Source organism: Heterocephalus glaber, unplaced genomic scaffold (genome assembly GCF_053883595.1).
Source record: "Heterocephalus glaber isolate CG9 unplaced genomic scaffold, H.glaber_assembly_v1.0 deba00001452, whole genome shotgun sequence".
Classification (NCBI taxonomy): domain Eukaryota; kingdom Metazoa; phylum Chordata; class Mammalia; order Rodentia; family Bathyergidae; genus Heterocephalus; species Heterocephalus glaber.
Window position 1 is genome coordinate 16,723,601 of NW_028258302.1, and position 16,271 is coordinate 16,739,871.

The following is a 16,271-nucleotide window of genomic DNA, read 5'->3' on the forward strand; positions in this document are numbered from 1 at the left end:
AATTTGCAGATTACCTGGGCCAGAGACTAAGACAGTCAGCTCCATGGAGTGAGAGGTCATAATTGTGATCCTACTTTGTACTTTGTCTCTGTTAGGACAGCACCATGACACACTATGGAATAGACAGATTAGTAATCCAGAAGGAAGATGACACAGACACCGGGACACATTGTGGTTTTCTGGTACTCATGATTTAGCCTGCCATCAAATAGTCTGTTGAGGGCATCCTGTGCTATGGCAGAAGTGTGCAGTGGCTCAGAGGGATGTGAAGGTGTGGCTGAGAGTTACTATTGAGCTCTGAAGTACATGGAAACAGAGAAAGGTCAGAGAGAATCTCAGAGTGATGACCTGAGAAGAAGCAATCCAAAGATCTGGAGGTCTGGGTTCCAATCTCAATTCAGATGACAAATCACTGGCATTCTTGTTTGAGTCACCATCTACCTTGTGTCAGGATCCCCTTTGGAGCTACATCCTGCCCTGTGTTTAGGAGATCATGTTAGCTCCATTTTACAGAAGAGAAAAATGAGGTTCTAAAAATAGCATTCCAAAAATGAGGTTCATGGTAGAGCAATTTAATTCAAGCACAAGATGAGCAAGAGCAATCCTTGAGGCTCCAGACACATGCTGTAGAGCTGCATATGGCTGTTGATGTTTAGAATTGGTGATCTGGTGGTTGGTGGGGGTGAGAAAATGGACAGGGCAGAGTAGGACTATCTTCTTCATTTTCTCTCACTCCACCAGACCAGCTCTTTTTTCCTGGCCCACCCTCATTGAGGCCCTTCTGGCTCTAGCCAGATGCCAGCCTTTCCCTCTGATCCCAGAGATGACCCTTTAGAATTCTAAGGGCATAGAAGCAGGCTGATCTGAAGCAGGCCTCCTACCAGAGTGGTTCCAGCTGCCTTACTTCACTCATCAGGAAGTGGAGGAGATCTGCAGTGGGATTTACATTTGGGCTTCAGCTGATCTCAGAAAGGCCTTGGAGAGAGATCATGTTCCACAAATAAGGAAATAGCCTCCCCACATCCTTTACCAGCTTCTGTTACCTAAAGCCCATGATCCAGAGCTGGTGCAGCTGCCTGGAGCTTTGTCCCTACAGGAGTCCCAGCCAAGTCCAGATACCAGGACAGCTAACTCTTACACATGTACCTGTATCCCCCGCAGAACTCTATCAGTAGAGGATGTTTGCTGTAGTGTTTAGAACAGGGACAGTTTGGAAACACCCCAGATATCCCACAAAAAGGGCTGGGCAAAGAGATTATCAAACATCCTCACCGCCATGGAAGTCAGAGTAACATGGAGAATGACTATACACAGTGCTTACTATTGTAGTCAATACTCCAAGTACCATACACATTCTGTTTTAATTCTCACAATAATCCTATGAGGTAGAGATTATTACTGACACCATATTACATATAAGAAAATTGTGGCACAGAGGAGTTAAGTCACTTGCCTAAGATCAGGCAGTATGTGACAGAGTTAGAATTCAAACCCCAGAAGTCTCCTGCCAGAGCCTAAGCTCTTAGCCACCATGCTAATAGTGTCATAGAAAGATTTTCCTGGCATGGAAACTTGTGTACTGTATCATCCCATCTTTGCAGGGGAAAAAAAGAGACATAATTCCACATGAATAGAAAATTGCCTAAAAGAATACACACACAAAATGTGCTACTTTTAGGGCTATTGAAGTCAGAGACATTTTATGTAAGCTACATGTATCTCTATATTTCCAAAGTTACTGTAGAGTAAACATGCCATATTTTTGTGCTAATAATAGTTGCTAAACTTCTGGAGTATGTTCTACACATTCGACTATGTGCTACCTCATTTAATCTTCACAACAATTTTATGAGACTGACACTGATCTCTTCCACTTTACAGATGAGGAAGCAGGTTTGGAGAGATTGACTGTCTTGCCCAAGATCACACAGCTCATGAATTGCAGAACCAGGTTGAACCCAGGTTGCCTAAGTCCACAGCTCATGGATGTTAAATGAATGAGTGGTTGACTTAGTTACCCTTTAGCCAGGCACATTCAGAAGAAGGTCACACCCTAGTGTGGACAGACTTCCAGGGAGGGAAGGAGAACCTGCCTATGCCACTGGACACTGCCTTACTATGACTGACTCAGGTGAGGAGAGCATGGCACGTGTTTGCAGTTTTACAGAAAATGCATGATTTCATGAGAAAGCTGTGGGCTGACTTGAGTTTCTGCTTCTGGGGGCGAGGGGCTGGCCCCTCAAGCCAGAATGCCACCATCAGGCCACCACCTACCCACCTTCATTTGTAAAACACAGCTTCTAGGCATGTGTACACATTTTCACGTTTGTGATAACCCGAGAGAAAAGCAGAGCAGGTCATCTTATTTGACTCATAAGGAAACTGAGATTATAGGTGCTTTAGTCACTTGGGAGGCAGAGTTGCAAAGTAGTCAAGAGTTGGCTGGATCTGGGTTGGGCCCTGGCTCTGCCATTGATTAGTTGTGTGACTTTAGGTACTGGCATCACCTCTCTGGGCATCAGTTTCCTCATCTGTAAAACAGGGATAATGATGCAGGTTTACAGGGAAGATTAAATGAAATCATGTGTGCAAAATGCTTGGTCCAGTGCTTGGCATTCCAAAAATGCTAGCTGTTATTCATTCAACAAATATTTATTGAGCATTTAATGCTGAGGATACAGCAGTCAAAAGTCCCTGTTCTCAGGGCTGGGAATATACTTCAGTAGCAGAGTGCTTGTCACACGTGTGCCGAGTCCTGGGTTTTATCCCCAGCACCAAAAAAAAAAACAAAAACAAAACACCACATCCCTGTTCTCATGTTGCTCAGTCTCTTGAAGGGGAAGAAGGGTGATCTACAGATGATCTATAGGCAATCTACAAATGTGAAAGTATGCACTGTTACAGATGGTAGTAAGGGCTATGAAGAAGCTGAAATTGGGGGAGCACCAGGAACCCTTATCTGAGGAAGGGCATTAGTGCTGCTCTTTTTAAACTGGGCAGTCAGAGAAACTTCCTGACTTGATTTGCAGTGGAGCAAAGATCTGAGGTGAAGGCAGGAGCAACCAGGTACCTGATTGGATAATTGTTTCAGGCAGAGGGAAGAGCAGGTGCACAGAGTGCTTTATGACAACATTTTACTATGAAAATGTTTCAAACACAGCCCCCCCCCCAAAAAAAAGTTTGAAAGAACTGAAAAGCCAAATGCTTCTCAGCTAGATTCATCAATTAACATTTTGTGGTGTTTGGTTTTGGATTCATCTGTCTCAGCTTTCCTGTACTTTTGGCAGCAGGTGACCTGCCTTGCAGATCTAGAGACAAAACATGTCGAGCTGGCATCAGGAAACGGGAGAGGCAAGAGCAAAAGCTTCACTTCTGACAGATTTGCTATTGAGGCAACATCTGGGGCCTGTCCCTTTATTGGTGGAAACCTTGTGTTCTGTGAGCCCCCTGCCAAGCAGTGGGTCCCTGCACCTTCCTTGCTAGGGCAGGATCGGGATGCACAGGGCTGGGGTTCCAGTGGAGCCAGCTGCTCCCTGCTTAGTTTGCCAGCTGGTAAGCACACCATCGGGGCTGGGAGAGCCTGAAAGTTTTCAGTGTTGCTTTAGCAGACATCTGGTGCCCCTGGCAGGTAAGTGCTTGGCTACCTAGTCCCAGGCCCAGACTAATACAGGTCACATTCATTTGTCCCCTGCCCAGAGGAGTTTCTTCCTATAGAAACTCAGTTTATAAGCAGTTCTGGATGCCAGAAGGAGACTGGAAATCAAAACCAGGGGTGACCATGGAGACAATGAAGATGTCTGAGCTCTGGGGGCTTCTCCTGTATTTATTTGCTGTTGGGGTAGTACAGGGCTTGGAATCCTGTGTTCTTAGACTTTTAGAATTGGAAAAAGAAGTAATCTGGGTTAGAGTTAAGTGGATAAACACTCACAGGTGTGTTGGACTGCCTAGGTCTAATTTTCAGCCCTACTACTTACAGCCTTGTGGCCTTGGGCAAGTCACTTAACTTTTCTCTGCCTCTGTTTTCTTCTTTGTAACTTAAGGCTAATAGTATTCACCTCAGAGAGTCATTTAACTGAGTTCAGACATTCAAAGTGCTTAGAACAGTGCCTGGCAATGGTAAGTGCTTATGTTAGCTCTGAAAATGTATAAGGCAAAAGTAAGCAGTGTTTTACTGGTTTGAAGCCAACTTTCAACTATGCATGTACTAATATTGTTATTATTTTATAAAAATGAGAATATACAGTGGTACCTCGCTCGGTTCATGAACTTAATTCGCTCCACAATTCTGATTGCAAACTGCATTGCACAAGAACTGAATCAAATTCAGTGTTTAGGTTCAATGTTGACCTTATGGGGAAATTTGATTTGATTCTCATCCAATTTAGCTTGTGACCAGAAATGTGGAAAGAATTAAGTTCGTGAACCAAGTACCACTGTACTGTGCATATTGCTCTGTAACTTACTTTTTTACTAAATAGTATATCTTGTGCCTTTTTCATTTTTTTTTCAGTAGTGTGGATTGAGCCCAGGGCTTAAAGCATGTTAAGCAAGTGCTCCATCTCTAAGCGACATCCCCAGCCTTTAAATATATATATATATTTTTTTGAGACCAAGTCTCAATGAATTACCCAGGCCAGCCTTGAATGTGTGATGCTCCTGCCTCAGCCTCCCAAGTAGCTGGAATTATGGGTGTGTACCACCATGTGCCACTTTTGATAAAGTGCATTTTCCTCTGGCTTTTCTTGCATATGTTCAGAACCATCATATTGATGACAAGTTGTATGTTCTATTGTTTACCTAACCAATCCCCTGATATTGGACATTTAAGTTATTCTCAATTTTTATTTCTATGAATAAAGCTGTACTGAGCAAGAAGTGACTGATATTAACTGACTGTATGACCTTGGATATGGCCTTTCTGGGTCTTAATTTCTTCATTTATAAACCAAATGACAAGATCCTCCTGGGTGTTACAAGACATCTCTAATAAGTAACCAACAGCTTCTGCTAGCAATCATCTCGTTACAGACTTCTCACTACCACATGAGCAGTCTGTTTTCCTGGACAGGTGTAATAATGGTCAATCCACACATGCTGAGTGCAAATTTGCCTCCCTATACTCCTAGCCTGGCTTTATTCTCTGACTCCACACATTCAGTGTACACTCAGTAGCCAGCCTTTTCCTTCCTCCTTTCCTTCCTTGGTGCTTATTAAGAACAGACCTTGTGCTAAGCACATGGATAGGGCCACAGGAAAAGTTAGTTGCGGGGTCAGGACAAATCCCAGGCCCCCCTTAAATCCCTGCTGTGGGAAGGGGTGCTGAGGCAGGTGGCCTTCCTCAAACGCACTGTGGTATTTTATGCCCCCGGCAGGGTCCTTGGCTGCTCTGTGAGGAGGTAAGAGGAGGTGGAGCCAACTTCCAGCACAGGGCCGGATCAGTACCCCTCCAGGTTTTTACTAGAGCCAAACTTAAACCTCTGTTTCCCATTAAAATGAATAGACTGAAATATACATTCAAATATATAAGTCATTTTAACTGGTTACCTGAGCAATCAGGTCTTCCCCACCACTTAGTATGGTGCTTTCCTCTCATTCATTTATTCCTTTCATTCAAAATGTTCTTGACAAGGACTCACTGGGTGCCCTCTCTGTTATAGAGTAAGACTTTTAAAAATAATTTTTAATATTTTATGGTATGGAGGAATGAACCCACGGTCTTCACATTGAGCTACATCCTTGCCCCTTTTTATTTTTTATTTTGAGACAGGTTCTCACTAAGTCGATAAACTGCCCAGGCTGGGCTTGAATTTGCAATCCTCCTGCCTTAGCCTCCCAGAGGGCTGGGACTACAGATATGTGTCACGTCTAGCTGAGGGTACAATTTTAAAGCAAAATTTTGCCAATTTAAAGTTCCCTTGGAGCCTATTTCCCCTTTTGCAAAACAGGAGTGTTGATCTATTCCTTGCATTTGTTTGTTTGTTTGTTTGTTCTGTGTTACTAGGGATGGAAGTCAGGGTCTCACCTATGTGAGGCAGGTACTCTTGCACTGAGCTGTATTCACAGCCCACCCATTCCCTACCTTTAAGACAAGAATTGGTGAAGATGAACTGAAATAATGAGGAAAGGAGGGTTATAATGTTTGGGTGTGGAGTAAATAGAATTCCCTCCTTTAAACTGAGCACAGGAAGAACTTAGAGTAGGAACACAGAAACTACATGTTGGATGAATTTATGACGCCAGAAGAAATGCATCACTTCTCCGGTCTCCTATTGGTCCTTCTGCTTCATGTTAACTCCACAGACAGGCCAGAGGAGCCAGCCTTGTGGCCTGAGATAAGGTTTTGGCGCGTGTCTCCTCTATTGGTGCCTCAAGCGGGTGCGGGGACGCGGATGAAGCTGGCGCTGGCGGATCCCGTGCGGAGAGAGACGCAGGATGGGCTCCAACTACCCGCGGTCTGTGCGCTGCTGCCTGCCCCTGTGCGTCTTGACGTTGGAGGCAGCTTTCATTCTCATCTTCGCCTTTTTCACCTCCTATGACACTTCGCCAAAGGATAAGAAGCTCTTGGGGACCTATCAAGGTGAGAGTTCACTGAGGACGAGGTCATAGAGCCAACAAGGAGTGGGCGCAGGGGCAGGAGAGGTCTGTGGTTCTCAAGGGCACAGCTGTTCCTTTCTACAGAGTTCCCGAGGAAAGGATTTCCTCCTCCTCCTCCTCCTCCTCCTCCTCCTCCTCCTCCTCCTCCTCCTCCTCCTCCTCCTCCTCCTCCTCCTCCTCCTCCTCCTCCTCCTCCTCCTCCTCCTTCTCCTTCTCGGTCTCCTTCTTCTTCTCCTTCTTCTTCTTCTTTCTTCTTCTTTCTTCTTCTTTCTTCTTCACCTGGGCACCACCTCTTCTGTGAAGCCTGCCTGAATTTGTCCATGCGGAGTGAGGGTCCTTCTCTCCTGTGTTCCCCAAATCCCCTGTTCCAAGTTGATCTTAATAATCTTCTGCTTCTCTGCTTCCCCTCCCACGTTTCTCTTTAGCTGCAAATCATTCTCCTTTGGGAGGTGTCTCTTGCTCTTTTCTGCACTCCATTGCCCATTCTCCTCTGCCTTCTTCTCATTTAGGAGCTGGGAAGTCTGTATTCTTTCTGCAAATCTGAGCCAGGAGGAATGGCTAAAGGGGAGTACAGGATGGTGGTTATTTTATGTGCAGCTAAAAATATCCCTAGACAGTGATGAGAACAACTATAACAAGACAGATGCCCACAGTGGTGTGGCTTTGCTTTTTTAAAAAACTGAGATGCATCTCAAGCATCCCAGTGGGCTGATCAGTTGCTTGTGATAGTGGATGGGCCTCCTTAGTCTGTCCATAAAGTGAAGATGGAGCCTTAGCCTGGTGGAGTGCTGGCTTGTTCCTATGTGCTGTGAACTGACTAGTTAACTGGACACAAAGGGAAGGAAGATATCCAGGAACCCCTGCAGAGACATTTAGGAGAGAAATGATATAGGGAGGGAATCTACACCGCTTTCTGAGCTGGCTGTCAGTGCCAGACAAGCAAGACCTGGATGTAATTTTAATGCATTTCAATTTACTTTAGTTCTTTTTAATCCAATACAATATTCATTCCAATTCAATGCATTCATTTGTTTCTCCTCTCAGTCATGTCTTACATCCAGTGTAGGGTCCAGGCACATGAAGACTAGAGCTGACATTTATTGAGCACTTACTCCATAGCAGATCCCATTCCAAATGCTTCACATTGACCTCTCACAGCAACACTATGAGGTAGGGTTTATTAGCACCTCCACTTTTCACATCAGGAAACTAGTGATTTGCCCATGGTCACTCAGCCAGCAATTTGAACTTAGGCATCCTGATTTTCATTTCCATACATTTAACCATTGTGTTTCATGACCTCTTTTTACAGCAGGATTGAGATACTTGTCACATAACCAGTAGGTATAGGAACCACTCATCCAAACCTAAAGATTGGCACCAGAGCCTGTGTTCTTTACCCCTATACCATGCTGCTAAAATAGGTTCATAGTCTCCTCAGATGCTCACTTTGTAGGGAAGCACAGAGGAGGACTTACAACCCAGGCAAGGATGACCATGCTGTCAGGGAGGGCTTCTGGAGGGAGGTGACTGTCCAGCCAAGTCTAGAAGGCTCAGTAGGAGTTGAGAAAGGACCGAGAGCCCTATGTGAGAGCCCTATGGGAGCCCTATGTGTGCACACACACAGGGTGGACTGGGGCACGGTTCAACCATGCAGTGTGGTTGGAACCTAAAGAGGGAAGCAGGTGGTGGTGGACCCATGAGGTTGAGTAAGGAGTTTGACCTTTGTTCTCCTGACCTGGCAAGAAGCAGGAATATGATAAGCTTGAGTTTGGGCTATAGAAAAAGCCATTCCAGGCTAGTGGTGGGCACGGGACAGGTCATGACAAGGGCCCTGAGACCAGTGTGGAGGTTGTCTTATAGTATCAACCAGAAGACTTTAAACTGCTGATTGTGCACACTATATTTTGAGCATGTTCTGTGTTTATATGTTATCCTCAGATACTGCTGCATTAATATCTTTTGTACATTAAGCTGGGCCTCACCACTGAGGCATGCCTGTAGTTTGAGCAACTTGGGAGGCTGAGGCAGAAGCTCCCTTGAACCCAGAAATTCAGGGCCAGCTAGGGCAACACAGTGAGACCCTACCTCAAAAAAAGAAAAAGAAAGAGAAGTACATTTTAATACATATACATTTAAAAATTTAGAGGAAATTAAAATGAAATATTTATTTTCAAACTACTAATCATGAGGGTGTCAGTCAATCTCCAGGTGGGCTCCATTGTTACCACTGACGATAGTGGATGCACATCCATTCCTCAGCATTTTCTTAATCATTTCAAATCGCCTTGGTTGACTTCCTGTCAGGTCTGATTGGACTGACATTTTGTTTTATTTTGTCTTGTTTTTTTTTGGTACCGGGGATCAAACTCGGGACCTTGCACTTGTGAGGCAGGCAGCAGAACCACTGAGCTAAATCCCCGGCCCCTAGACTAACATTTTTAAACCTGGAATGCGGCTGGCAAAGGGTTGGCACAGGGGAAGTATGGCTCTCCTCTGTTCCTGTTTTCACTTGGCTGTCATTATTCTTCTGCCTCTAATCTGTATTTCTTTGAAGGAGTTGTTTAAGCCTTTTGTCTACTTTGTGAAGGTGAGTTAAGTCAAACTGAGGTAACTTAATCTGTCAATCCATTTAATCTAATCAAGACCATGTAAATGATAATAAATTATTCAAGCATGCCAATTCTAAGAGGATATTTTTGAGACAATCAGGAAATTTGAATGTAGCACTAATATTGTATGGTATACAGGAATGGTTGCTAATTTTGTTAGGCATGATAAAAGCATAGTGGCTTTGTAAAGGCTCTATCAGTTACAGAAGCATATTAAAATTGCTCTATGTTGAAGGTTTGCCTTTTTCCAGAGGAAAATAAAAAGTAGAGAAAGATAATAATAAGATTGGTTCCATGGTAGAAACCAGTACGTAGAATTACTATGGTATTTTCTCTAGGTTTAAAATTTTCCATAGTAGGCAAATTTTTTAAAAACTTCACATTCGTTGCTATATTATAAATATGAAGAAACCGTGATCTAATATCCCCCATGTCCCGGACACCTTCCAAAACTAAGAGACTTGAGATTGGCATTCTGAACAAGTGCAGAGAGGCTTCTGAGAAGATCTGAATATTAAATAATTTCAGACTTGCAAACTTTACAAGCACCTTTAGAATAGCCTGCATCTGTAGTTTCCAATGTGGTCCCCAGACCAGTTGCTTCTGCATCCCCTGGAAACTTATTAGAACTTCTTAGAAATGTAAGTTAGGGTTAGGGTTAGGGTTTGTAGGAACCTATTGGAAATTTATGACCTACTGATCAGAAATTCTGAAGATGGGGTCCCGCAATATGTGCTTTAGCAAGCCCTCTGAATGATTCTAATGCACATGAAAGTTTGAGAACTACTGAAGCCAGACTGACTTACTGCAAATCAGGGTCCTGTGCTATAGACACCACCTGGGATACAAAAAGACAAAGGATTTCCAAGGGACGTGAAAATACCCAAACCCTGGCACTTCCCACATCTCAACCTTGGGCTGCCCCTTTGGGAAACGAAATCTTTTTCTCTTCCCAGGCTGCTGCTGGATGAGAGTGAGTGGGAATAATGGGGGAGGGAGGCAGCATATGGCTCCATGGATGGTCCCCAAGCTGCAGAGGTCCTATCAGTTTGCTGGGGGGAGCACAGGGTGGAGCCCAGCCCAAAGCCTGGCACTTCAGAGCTGTCAGTGCTCAAGTTTCTGCAGGCCAGGGGAGCTGCCATAGTGGGTGGGGCAGATCCGGAATGCCTGTGGGCAGCAGGCCAGAGCAGATAACTGTTCATGTGGATGGACATGCAGGGCTGAACAGCAGTTATCCAAATGAACTCTTTGCAAGTGAACATCAGGCCAGGCCAGGAAACTGTCTTGCCTAAAGTCACAGCTAATAAGTGGCAGGCATAGGGAGGCAGTAGTTATTGACACTATGCACCCACGGATGGGCAGAGTGACTTGCACAAGCCAGCAATGCCCACAGCAATCTGAGCAGGTGCCATGTTTCATACCCACTTTACAGATCAGAAAGCTAAAACAGAGAGGTACAGGGAAGCTCTGAAGCTTGACACCCTGACTCAGTGGCCCATGCTCCCCTATTGCACTATATATTCTGCATGGCATAGTGGTTTAGCCCAGATAATCAGAGCTCAAATCCTCTTGCCACAGTCTACCAGCTGTGTGACCTGGGTGAGTATGGCGGCCCTCTCTGCCTCCCTCTCTCCAGGTATACAATGGGGACAGTAGATGTACCCAGCGAATAGGCTGCTGTGGATAAAGGCTGTGAGTAGAGGTGCCCTCTGTGCACCTGCTGTTCCCATGATGCTAATGATAGCCTCCTCTTACTGCTGTGCTCCCAGGTTAGACCTTCTGTCTCCAAATCATGGGGTTTTCACATACTTCTCCCAAAGGCCTGACTTAGACTGTAACGTTCCTGACTGGCCCAGCCCCCAGGGGCCCCTGAAGCACATGCACCCCTTATCACCCCTGAACACCTTCCAGTCCACTTGCTTATCAGGGGTGACCGGCCACTGCTGTGGCTACAGAGCAGTGGGGGAGGCTGACTTCTGGGGAACTAGGTGTGAGAAGAGGGCATCTGGAGCCCCAGGAGGCTGGGACAGGAAGTGAGAGGTTGCTGGGGGCATGGAAAGAGGGGCCCTGAAACCAAATGTTACTTACTGAACGGTTGGGGTCCATGGGTTCAGTCGACCACTCCTGGAAACTGCTGCCCTAATTTCATCTTCATGGCTGGGGTATGGTTCCTGCCTCAGAGATGACGTGGGGCATTGGATGAAGACCATGAGCCCAATATCAGGGCAGCAGCGGGGCTGACAGAAATCCCCCCTACCCTCACCACCACCCTCTGACTTTTTAACCTTCAGAGCCACCTCTGCCCTCATCACTCTTCTCTTCTCTTCTCACCCTCCCCTTCCCCTTCCTCAAAATATTCCAGAGCTCTAAGGGTCCAGAGAATATCAAGCTCAACTCTTATGGGTTCCAGAGAAGGAAACTGAGGCCCAGAGAGAGCAAGAGACTTTGCTAAGGTCCTTTACCACAATGAGGTAGGCTGGTAGTGCATGCTTGTAATGCCAGCATCCAGGAAGCTGAAGCAGGAGAATTGCCACAAGTTTGAGACCAGCCTGGGCTACATAACAAGACCTTTCTCAAACAAACAACGACAACAACAAAAACTCAAAAAAAAAAAAAAATCTAGAGATAGCCTGGCCTGGTAGAAGGACACTGGACCAGGAGTTTAAAGCTGAGGTGCACTGCAGGTGTGCTCTATGGGCTTGGGAAGGCATGGGCTCTCTCTGGTCCTCTTTGGTAAAATGGGAAGAAAATGGAGGACTCTCCCTACCCATGGACTCTTCAATATGTCTGGACTCTCTGCGTGTAGCATTGCTACAAAATGGCAGATGAGTTTTGTTTAACAGGAGTGTCTCACAAAAGGTCGAATATAAATATCTCAACTGGGTTGTGTAGTTTCCAGTTGGCCACAAACCTCACCACTCCCAAATGTACACTGCACCTTCATACCCACATTTCCTGCTTGGCTCCTGAGGGCATTTGAACAATCCTAAGAAGAACCCTTCTGCAAAATGTTCCCTACCCGCCTCACTGCCAAGAGGATGCAAGCAGGAGATGGAACATTCCCTGACCTCACCACCACCACCCCCATGCCAGGGAGAAGGTGCAAAGAGCAAATCCTCCCTAATACCCACTTCTCACCCACTCCCCAAGTCATCAGATCTCATGGGAGGGAGGTGTGCCTGATTGTTCCTCAGGGGCCTCCTACATCCCTGTGCTGTCCTGGGGATTTGGAAATAGCAAGACTCACCCAAGTGCTATGTGCCAGGCCTGGGTGTGTGTATTCTTCAATGGACGTGACTTTGAGGATCCATGTTAATCAAGGAGCTTTCTGGGACTCTGGAGAGTTTCAGAAATAAGAGCTTTCCTGCTGTTAGCAGAGCTGGGCCTGGAGAACAGAGGCAGGTGAGTTCTTATTGAGGTGATTATCGTTATGATGATGATGAATAGTGTTTTACTGAATGTTCTTCACAAGCTGGGTCCTGCACTAAACACTTGAATGAAACAGTATTTCTGTCAGATCTCCCAGCACTCTCCAAGGTGAGTTAATTGCCCCTATTCAGCTGATGAGGAAAGTAAGAAACATACAAGGCTACAAGGTTGAAACATATAAATAGATGACTTTAAAGGTCAAAAATGGCCAACTGTCAGCAATTTAACAAAGTTAAACCAATAGGAAATTACAGAACTGGGATCAAATAGAACTGTCTGAACTTAAGATCAATGCTTTAAAAAAAATTTACTATCTATATACTAATTTCAGAAAATTTACACACTGAAAAGAAAGTAAAAAATCCCCCAAATCCAGAGATAATATCTATGAGAAGAAAAAAAATCCTCCACGACATCTCTCCAGACATTCATACATGTGTAAAAATAATTGGTGATTCTTTTTTTTTTTGGTACCGGGGATCGAACTCAATCGAACTCGGGTCCTTATGCTTGCACAGCAGGTGGCGCAACCACTGAGCTAAATCCCCGGCCCTAATTGGTGATTCTTGATAAAATGACCTTTACTCTTCTGAGCCATTATGTGCATTGTACCATTTGATTCTGGCCCCCTGATGAGGGAGTGTGATTATTTTCCCATTCAAGAGGCAAACAGGAACAGGGCAGAGACGGGGAGTGTGGAGATCAAAGGCACAGCTCCACGAGACTGTGTAGGTTAAAATCCTGGCTCTAGCCATGTATGGTGGTGCATGTCTGCAACCTCAGCACTCTGGGAGACTGAGACAGGAGGATCGCAAGTTCTAACCCAGCCTGGGCAAGTTAACAACTTAGCACAACCCTATCTCAAAATAAAAATGAAAAAATGGGGCTGGAGGTGTAGTTCAGTGTGAAGGGCCTGCATTCAGTCCTCAGTAACCCCCCACCACACACACACAAAAATACTGGCTCTACCAACGAGGCCAAATTACTCATTCCACTAGGCCTTGGTTTGCACATCTGTAAGATGGTGATAGTCACTGCACCTGCCTCAAAGGTTGGTTGCAAAGACAAAAGAAGATGGTCTGGTCTGTGTAAAGTAATTAAAACACGGTTAGCACATGGTAAACACTTAATAAATCTAGGCTGTTATTAAAGCTCAGAAAGGTTGAATATTAGATCAAGACCATACCACTAGTGCCCTCATCTGCATTCATGTTTGTTCATTGTTGAGTGCAAGCTGCTAACTATTTCTCAAAATTGGGGTCAGGGCTAGGGATTTAGCTCAGTGGTTCCAGCGCCTGCCTCACAAGCACAAGGTCCCAAGTTCGATTCCTGATACCAAAGAAACAAAAAAACTGGAGTAAAACCAAAGTAGTGCTCCCCTTTCCCTTCTGCTGGGCTTTCCCTGCCATCAGATATGACTTTTCCAGTCACCTGCCTCAGCGGTCCCTCCTCAGGCTCTGAGGCCAGGAAAAGTGAGGGCAATTCAGGTGGCCCTGGTGTGTTCTGCTGGCCCACCAGGTCCCTAGAAGCAGGTGGCTAAGGGAGAGAGCTGTTTTCTGCCAACAGGAGCTCTGGGCCTGCTTCTGCTTCCTCTTTTCTCTGTGATCCGGGCCAAGTCACTCAGCTGCTGTGGCTTTATTTTCTCAAGAGCATGGCCAGGGATTTGAACCCGATCCCCAATCAGAGCCAGCAATTACCTCTCCTGAGTGTCAACTATGTGTTCAGCATAGATCCTGATGCCCTACGCTTGCTCATGCCATTGTGCTTATTAATAACAATAATTGCTGCATTTCCTGAGCACTCACAATGGACCTTTTCTGAAGTGCTTAGCCAGCATTAGCTCACCTAATTCTCACCTCAACCCTCTGGTATGGGTGTGCTATCCTCATTGTTCAGAAGAAAAAAATGAAGCCCAAAGAAACAAAGTAACTTGACCAAGTACTTTAGATGACCTCAAATGTCCCTTCTAGCTGCCATTCTATGAATTCTCATTTCATATTCCCTCTCTCTTATCTGCTTCCTCTTTTCCTTGGCCTTTTTCCTCCTTGAGCAGCCCTCCAGGATTTTACCATCATGGCGGCCCTTGGCTTGGGCTTCCTCACTTCATACTTGCGGAGACATGGCTGGAGCAGTGTGGCCTTCAACCTCTTCACGCTGGCCCTTGGTGTGCAGTGGGCAGTCCTGCTGGATGGCTTCCTGAGCCAACCCTTTCACGGGAAGGTGACCATCAAACTGTCCAGGTGACCAATGGTAGCTGGGTTGCTTTGGGTCATTGAAGACACGGGGTCCATGGAGTTCTAAAAGAGTTGGGATTATTTTCCTCTCTCGCTAGCAAAAATGCCATACAATATTTAGGACATACTTCTAAAAGATTATTCATTGTTTATCTAATATTCAAATTTAACTGGGCATCTCAGATTTTTTCTGACACCTCAGCTGGGTGGTATCACAACACCTCCAGATCTACAGCCCTCTCTGCTTCTTTCACAGTTTTTTACTATCGATTATTACTTTTATAAAGCTACACAATCAACATAGGTTTGTATAACATTAAGAAAGAGCTGGATGCAGTGGTTTATGCTTATAATCCCAACTACCCCGGAGGCTGAGACAGAGGATCCCAAGTTTGAGGCCAGCCTGGGCAGCCTGGCATGGCCCTGTTTCAAAATAAAATATAAAAGGTTGAGGTGTAACTTAGTGGCAGAATGTTTGCCTAACATGTACAAGGGCCTGGATTCAATTCCCAGCATAACATACACACACACACACACACACACACACACACACACACACACACACACACACACAGAAAAAGAGAGGGAGAGAGAATAGATCAAAAGAAACAGAAATGCCACACCAGGAGAGACCATCTCCTCAAAAAAAGAAAGGACTGTCAGTCCTCAGATGATGGTGGATGAGAACCAGCCATCCAGCCATGCCTGGAGATGCTACAAACTTGAAAAACTAAACCAAACCATGATACTAGGAGTCAGCATAGTGGTTACCTGGGTAACGAGTGGGTATTGAGGAGGAAGAGCTACAAAGTAGCCTATGTGGTCAGTAAATGTTCCCTGGGTTAATCTGAGTGATTATTCTACATACTTTAAAAAGGCATTTGATAAGAGGAACTAAGTAACATTTCCTCTTAAGAGCTTTTATCCAAATTTGAATTTCTATCCTGCCCAGACAATGGTAACCCCCAAAGCCTCTGAGGCACTGCCATTGAACAACTTTCTGTGAGCCAGGCACTGTGCTAGATATTTTACAGATATTTTGTTTAACCCTTTCAGGTAGGGGTTCAACCTCAAATATAGGTAAGGAAATGAAGGCTCAGAGAGGGTAAGGGACTTGGCCAAACTCACACAGTTAAGTGGTAGAGATAGCTTTTAATGACTGTAACCTTTCCCACGGACTCCAGAGTGCTCATGAAATGAAACACAGTCTAATCAGCTTCTCAGTGGCAGGGGGTTGGGGGAACTTTCCACATGTTTTCTTTTTAAAACTTTTAGAGCTAAGCCTTACAGGGATTGACTAACCCCTGGTATCTACCTAGAAAGTGCCAAGGGGAACTCTGGAGGGATTCTGACAGTAGTGGCCCTGGTCTGGTGGCCTAAGGTCACACAAACTAGCAGCCTT

The 16,271-nt window shown here is 45.2% G+C and overlaps 1 protein-coding gene across 1 annotated transcript in view; it reads left to right on the forward strand.

The window, feature by feature from the left end:
- Positions 1-6,333: 6,333 nt before the first annotated feature.
- Rhce (Rh blood group CcEe antigens) overlaps positions 6,334-16,271 on the forward strand; it is a 41,035-nt gene continuing 31,097 nt past the window's right edge. Inside the window, exons 1-2 of the mRNA XM_004850608.4 lie at positions 6,334-6,577; positions 14,689-14,875. Coding sequence (XP_004850665.1) covers positions 6,433-6,577; positions 14,689-14,875 — 332 coding nt within the window. The 5' untranslated portion in view covers positions 6,334-6,432. The remainder of the gene's footprint in view (positions 6,578-14,688; positions 14,876-16,271) is intronic.